Raw genomic sequence first — 7,764 nt, 5'->3', positions numbered from 1 at the left:
TTTAGTTTTTCCAATGATAATGATGCAAAAATTGAAATTTTTTATAAAAGAAAAAGGAAAAAGTCCCCATTATGGAAATAATAAAATTTCAATGGCATTAAAATAAAATTGATGCGCTCTTAATAATAAAATGGCCATATTTTACATTTTCTTTGTCATAACATAAAATCAAACACATAAAATTGCCATCATAGAAAATAATAAAATTACCATGATCAACATAATAAAATTTCCATGCTACCTAGAAATAAAATTTACACATGGCAAATTAAATAAGTTTGCTATTTGAAAAATATGGAAAATTTAGGAAAAGAAATCTCTAAAACAATCAAGGCAACGTTTGGAATTTTGTATTCACACATGGCAAAGTTACATATTTTTTTTGTTTTAAGAGATGGCAAACTTTAAGAATTTATAAAAAAATAATTTAGCATGTTATGGGCTGTATATGTGTTGGATGTTACGAGGAAAAAAATATAGTTCATGCTTCACATCTTTGTTAAAGATGGCGTCATATTAAGTTCAATTTAAATTTTTTATCTTTGTACCCATAATTTTGGGCCATTGTTTTTGCATTCGTTTTAGTTGTTTTTAACACAGTTCTTGCGTCAACACTTGGGGCATCATCTAGTTTACTAAACATAGATATACATAGATCCTTATCTAGTAATGGAATAATCATTTCTAATAATAATAAGGATTATGAAATACTTATCTTACACGTGGTCTACATGTATAGGTCTTCACATTTTTTTGTAGTAAGCAAACTGATTTTAGTTATTTTTCCTTACATAAAGAAGCACAATCGAGTAAGCAAAATAAAAAATAAAAATAAAAGTTACTTCAGTATCAAACTATCAGAGTCAACGCCTCCATACCTTTGAAGTAAAAATAAATTTTCTGGTTTCAAACGGATGCATGAGCAATCAGTTCCATTATTCCAATAGGTAAGAACTTAAATTAGTTGAACGTGTCCTGACCACAGACATGGCCCTTGCTAGACTTGATGTCAAGCATTTTTCTCATTGTTTAGATCGTTGAGGAGAAAAATCAAGGCTGCTAAAATTAGATGATACCACATGCAGTGTTACATAAATTGGTTGCTTTACAATTCAATGAGAATTGTCTGTACGAAACATGAATATTTTGATAAAAAATGAAAAGTGGAATTGAATATATGTATTATTTATTGTATTTATTTCTTATATATACTTGTAAAAAGATTTATTGATTGTAAGTACCATACAAAGCATTTTGTCATATGATTGTATGCGACCCTGTTTCCTATGCATGATTACATGTCAAGGTGACATACTTTCATGGTAAGATAAATAGGTTAGTGAAAATAACCTACTTATAATTATATAGCGTCAGAGGATTAGTGACCAGAAGAGCCTAAACATGAAAGTACTCCCTCCGTCCCAAATTGCTTGTCTTGGATTTATCTAAATACGGATGTAATTTAAGACGGAGGCAATACATCACTAGCTATGCGGCATCGATTGCTACGCCCAAACAATAGCAACGATAGCTCTGAGACATGAGAGACTTCTATCCATTTTGAGTTGTCTCAACCAGAGCAGCCCCGAAGACAAAATAACTTTTTTTTATTTGTGAATATAACATACCAGGAATCATCACACGCTTCGAGATGAAAAAGATTGTCGCAAAGAATAGGTCGTCCATCCATCCCTGACTATTCTTGTTCATGCATCATGTATGTTTTGTACTGCCATTTGGGTACAAAATACGAAATCATCTCAAAGGTTGCAGCTACCTACAGATCCAACCCAAATAATCATATAATAAAATCAAAAGCTGTTGCCTTGCCTACTGAAATTTGCTATACGTCTCGATCGATGCTTAATGTCGTCTTGCTGTACGTGAGAGCCTCTGGCGTGGCCATGTCGGGGCAGTCGGGCGTCTCATTTTCCATCAGAAAATTGTTCGCTACTCGCTACAGTGCCGTCCTGCATGCCCTGTCTCCTCTCCTCTCCTCTCCTCTGGCGCCAACTCGCACGCAATACACCGGAGCTGGCGAACTCCTCTCCCGTTCGCCGAACCATCCATGATCCATCCATCCATCCGGCACGCCACGCTAATCTCCAAACCCCTATATAAACCCCTCACGCCCCGCTCATTCCACTCACACAAACACAAGCTTCCATCCAGCTTTCCTCCTCATCTTCATCTCCTAGTACTTGTTGTTCCTAGCTAGCTCTAGTTGAGTGAGCTTACTTTTGGGAGCATCGAGCCCACAAGGCATGGCTCGCATGGCGGTGTCGGTGCTGGCGATCCTGCTCGCCTCTTGTGCCGTGGCGGCGGCGAGCTTCGACAAGGAGTTCGACGTCACCTGGGGTGACGGGCGCGGCAAGATCCTCAACAACGGCCAGCTCCTCACGCTGGGGCTCGATAAGATTTCCGGCTCCGGGTTCCAGTCCAAGCACGAGTACCTCTACGGCAAGATCGACATGCAGCTCAAGCTCGTCCCTGGCAACTCAGCCGGCACCGTCACCGCATACTACGTACGCCGACATTCATTCTTTCCTCTGCTTTTCGGTCTCCATCGGATGACACAGTTGCCTAACTTGGTTCGTTTTGGTGTTTATGAATGTGCAGCTGTCGTCGCAGGGGCCGACGCACGACGAGATCGACTTCGAGTTCCTGGGCAATGTCACCGGCGAGCCGTACACTCTGCACACCAACGTGTTCACGCAGGGGCAGGGGCAGCGGGAGCAGCAGTTCCACCTCTGGTTCGATCCCACCAACGACTTCCACACCTACTCCATCCTCTGGAACCCAAAGCACATCATGTAAGTTGGTTCGTCGCCATTGCTCAACCTTCTTTTTTTGTTTCAAGAACGCCGGCCATCTATTCATTCAGCACATGCCACATGGACTGACCGATCATGGTGTACTTAAATGCAGCTTCATGGTGGACGACATGCCGATCAGAGACTTCAAGAACCTGGAGGGAAAGGGGATCGCCTTCCCCAAGAACCAGCCCATGCGGCTCTACTCCAGCCTCTGGAACGCCGACGACTGGGCCACGCAGGGCGGCCGCGTCAAGACGGACTGGTCCCACGCGCCGTTTTCGGCCTCCTACCGCGGCTTCAAGGCCGACGCGTGCGTGGTGACCGCAGGTGGCCAGCCGCGCTGCGGCGCCAGCGTCGGCACGGATGCGGCCCCGGGCACCGGCTCCTCTGCCACGTCGGGCGAGTGGTACAACCAGGAGCTGGACCTGACGCGGCAGCAGCGGATGCGGTGGGTGCAGAGCAATTACATGATCTACAACTACTGCACTGACCCCAAGCGCGTCGCCATGGGCGTCCCCGCCGAGTGCTCCATGTAGTGCCCATGTCCACCGAGCAATATATCCGACATCTGCTAGCACTGGACTCCGTATCCGTTGATCGCCGGAGGAAGACGGCCGGAGATATGAAAGATGGGGTGTATGTATAAACCGAAATCAATCAATTAGAAACTGTTGTAAAGTAGCCGGTGGTAGATTCTTCTGTTCGTCTGTATAATCCTGCTCAGGCTCAATTCGTGTGTAATACGTATATTGCTTCCTTGTTCTTCGTCTGTACGGTGCTCTCTGTTCTAATTGGAACAGGTTCCTATTTGTCTTTCTTTTCAACGCTGAAACTTTCGACTGGATGAATCCTATGGTGTGTGTTCGATGGATCTTGGCCAGCCGGTGTTATGAACTGATACCTTGTAAATCTGTCGGGTTAGTGTGCTTGACAAAAACTGTGAATATATAGCTTGCTTCCCTACATCATCTGTCTGGTCAGTGCCAAATATTGCAAAAAAATTAGCAAAGGTCAGCCAAATTTTTAGATCAATTTTAATTATTTTAAATTTCTTTATTCTAATCCTATAATTTTTATAGTAATATTAAGATTTTATAGTGATTTTTCTATATCCAACAACTGCTATTTGTCTAACATTCTTTGAGAATCTCTATCCAACAACTAAAATCATCTACTTTATCAGGGATTTCTTCTACCCCTATCACACCTTTTAGTGCACTTGAAACAAACTTAGGAACCGCACATTTACACAAAAGATGTTCTGTAGTTTCATCACATTCAATGAAACTACATCTAGTTTCCTTCAGGTAAAAAAAAAAACATCTAGTTTCCTTACCTTTCCGGTTCCTGCTAGCTAGATTATCCCTAGTCAGCACACTGTTATAGGAAAAAGTCATATAAAAACTTTTAGGTTTCAAAGGGAACCTAGCATTCCACATTTTTCGATGAAGCCATGCAATCTGACCACTTTTCAAAATCAAGTACAAGGACCTAACAGTAAATTTACCACCAATCTTCCCATTCATTAAGATTAACATCGAAACAGAGCCTTTTCTGATTTAACAACACATAGTAGTATTTCCCCATAGGGCTCTTCTAAATCTAATCCCCCCCCCCCAATATCATCAGCTAGAGCTTTTGCAATAGTACAAGTGTTATGGCCAGTTTAGCTAGGCCCACAGGGCAGTAGTTAGGGCCTTGGCCCACAAGTTATCTTACGTTAATTTTTATGTAAGTTATTTTAGGTTAATTCTTATGCAAGTTATCTAGGTTATAAATATAGGCTGTAAGACTTTTTTTGGAATCGAGCAATAAGAAGAATATTATCTCTATTGCCCGGCTTCCAGAGGAGCCGGAACCCTAGCCGCCTCTAACCCTAGCCGCCGCCGCCATCCTCCTCCTACGCGACGGCGCCCAGCCGCCGGCGCGCCCGCTCATCGCCTCATCCTACTCCATCCTTCCCCTACAACCTACGGAGCAGGTCCGGTAGGATCCCTGGTTCTATCAATTTGGTATCAGCTACCTGGGTTTCGACCATGTCCTCACCACCACCAGTACCGCCGCCACCACCGCCGCCGCTGCCCCTTACCGCCACCGCCGCCGTCGCGTCATCTCCGATCGCCACGGGGCAGCTGGCCCTTCCGTCGGCGCCGCTGGATCTCATCTCCGGCGCGCCCACCGGCCTGCTGCCGCCCCCCCGTCACCACTACGCCGCCAGCTCCATCGACTCGACCGGCCCAATACTCCCCGGAGGCCATGGCCGGTGTCCTCAACAACCTGGTCGTCGCGGTCCAGGGCATCCGGCTTTACCTGGCCAGCCCGTACGGGCCGTCACCGCCGCTCCCGCCGCCCGTGCCCTCCGGACCGCCGGCTCTTCCGTGGTACTCGGTGCCCGCGGCCCTCGCCTGAGGCTACCCGGCGCTACCGCCGCCATCCGCTCCAGCGCCGGCCTGGTCGCAGTGGCCCGCGCCAGCGCCTGCGGCGCCACCCGCGGCTGCCGCGCCCGCCCCAGCCCCGTGGCCGGTCTGGCCCGCGCCGGTTCCGTCCGCCCCGGCTCCACCGAGCGGGCCACCGGCGGCCGCGGCGCCCCTCTGGCACTTGGCGTCGGCGCCCTCAGCGGCTCCGTGGCCGCTACAGCAGACGCCGCAGGCGGGGGCCACCAGCCCTCTGCAGCCGCCGTTCTCTGCGCCGGCCTGCACCGGGCTGCCGCTGCTGCCGTTCCCGGCGGGTCCACTCCGGCCGCGGGCCCTCTGTGGTATTTACAGCCGCCGTCCCTCGCAGCCACCGACGCTGCAACCACCGGCGCCGCCCCTGCCCAGCTCGAGGGCACCCTCTCCGACCGGCCTCCCGATCCATCAGGTCCGGTTTCCGCCCTCCCCGTCACCACTTCCAGCGTGGGCGGCTGCGTCTTCGCCTTCGCCGGTCTACACCACGGCTCCGGAGCAGCCGACCCCGTTTCCGCAGTTCAGCGGGCCATCTGGCTCCGCGGGTCCCTCTCCGGAGTACTCCGACCAGGCACCAACCGCCTCGCTGCTCCGCACCTCCGAGCCAGCTCGACACGGCGCTCCGACCCAGACACCGCCGCGGTTCGCCAAGATCGACTTCGCCACTTATGACGGCACGGAGGATCCCCTCAACTGGCTCAACCAGTGCGACCAGTTCTTTCGTGGGCAGCGCACACTCGCTTCGGAGCGGACCTGGCTTGCCTCTTATCACCTCCGCGGCGCAGCCCAGACCTGGTACTACGCCCTCGAGCAGGACGAGGGCAGCATGCCCCCTTGGGAGCGCTTCCGAGAGCTCTGCCTCCTTCGCTTTGGGCCTTCGGTTCGCGGGAGCCGCCTGGCGGAGCTCGGCCGCCTTCCCTTCACCTCCACGGTGCAGGACTACGCCGACCGTTTTCAGGCCCTGGCATGCCATGCGTCGGGTGTGACGGCGCAGCAGCGGGCCGACCTATCTGTCGGTGGACTTCCGGATCACATCCGCATGGACGTGGAGCTTCGGGGACCCCAGGATCTCCAGTCGGCCATGTACTACGCCCGCGCGTTCGAGCGTCGCGCGGTGGCCATCCAGCAGGAATCACCGTCCCGGACCGCTGGGTCGCTACCCGGGTCGGATTCCGCGCCGGGTCGGCCTGCGCAGGCTTCTGCGGCACCCCTCGCCGTGACCGCGGCGCGCCCGTTCCGCCGGCTCACCTCAGCCGAGATACTCGAGCGTCGCCGCCAAGGGTTGTGCTTCAACTGCGACAAGCCCTACACGTCCGGCCATGCCTGCCCGCGACTCTTCTACCTGGAGGTTGCAGACTACATTCCGAAGGACGCCGTCGCCGCCGACCTGGCCGCCCCAGCTGTCGAGAAGGTGTTTGACGCTGGTTGATCGCCTCGAGGAGTTCCGCAAGCGCTTCCCCACCTTACAGCTCGAGGACGAGCTATTTGTGCAGGCGGGGAGAAGTGTTATGGCCGGTTTAGCTAGGCCCACAGGGCAGTAGTTAGGGGCTTGGCCCACAAGTTATCTTAGGTTAATTCTTATGCAAGTTATCTTAGGTTAATTCTTATGCAAGTTATCTAGGTTATAAATATAGGCAGTAAGACTCTTTTTGGAATCAAGCAATAAGAAGAATATTATCTCTATTGCCCGGCTCCCAGAGGAGCCGGAACCCTAGCCGCCGCCGCCATCCTCCTCCTACGCAACGGCGCCCAGCCGCCGGCGCGCCCGCTCATCGCCTCGCCCTACTCCATCCTTCCCCTACAACCTACGGAGCAGGTCCGGTAGGATTCCTGGTTACCAACAAGTGACACTAAAAGTGAGAAAAATACAATCTAGGTAACTGAACACACCGAGGTTTATTACCAATCCAAATGTCATGTCAGAACCTAGTTCTATTACCATTCCCCTCCATCTTTCTACAATACTTTAAAAATATAGGCTTCACCTTCATAAGCCTTGCGAGAAATGAGAATGTCCAGGTTTTAGTTTAGCAAAACTTACAGAAACTTTCTAATGTATTTTTTCTAAGTAAACTTTTACCACAACCCTTGCTCATTTTCAATTTCCCACAGACATTCACACATCAAGCAAATGTTCATAATGTTCAAATCTATAGTACCCGATCCTCCATCTCTTCGGGTGTACAAACATTCCCCTACTTTACTAGATGATATTTTTTATGCATGATGAATGCCGGATGAATATGTTGGTTCTAAAACACTATTTTTGGAAGATATAGGGATTGGTGATACACCTTTGGCAGAAATATTGACTACGTTTAAAAATATTGCATTCTCTATAATGATCACAATGTAAAATGTTGAGAATGTAGTTTTGAGGATTATATCTAATTCAAAGTACCATATGAGGAGAGAAAAGTGAACACTCGGATGACTTGGTTGGACGATGTTATGTTGGCTGAGAACCTCACAAAGTGAAGTGGAAAATTGGAAATAAATGGATT

At 49.5% G+C, this 7,764-nt stretch overlaps 1 protein-coding gene across 1 annotated transcript; it reads left to right on the top strand.

Annotated features, from left to right (window-relative positions):
* Nucleotides 1-1,909: 1,909 nt before the first annotated feature.
* On the top strand, nt 1,910-3,664 carry LOC109737794 (probable xyloglucan endotransglucosylase/hydrolase protein 25). The gene is made up of 3 exons (XM_020296924.4): nt 1,910-2,525; nt 2,620-2,813; nt 2,929-3,664. The coding sequence occupies exons 1-3, from the start codon at nt 2,265-2,267 to the stop codon at nt 3,350-3,352; spliced, it is 879 nt and encodes a 292-aa protein (XP_020152513.1). The 5' UTR covers nt 1,910-2,264; the 3' UTR covers nt 3,353-3,664.
* Nucleotides 3,665-7,764: the final 4,100 nt, after the last annotated feature.

Source organism: Aegilops tauschii, chromosome 7 (genome assembly GCF_002575655.3).
Source record: "Aegilops tauschii subsp. strangulata cultivar AL8/78 chromosome 7, Aet v6.0, whole genome shotgun sequence".
NCBI classification, from domain to species: Eukaryota; Viridiplantae; Streptophyta; class Magnoliopsida; order Poales; family Poaceae; genus Aegilops; species Aegilops tauschii.
This window is presented reverse-complemented; position numbering and strand designations above follow the sequence as displayed.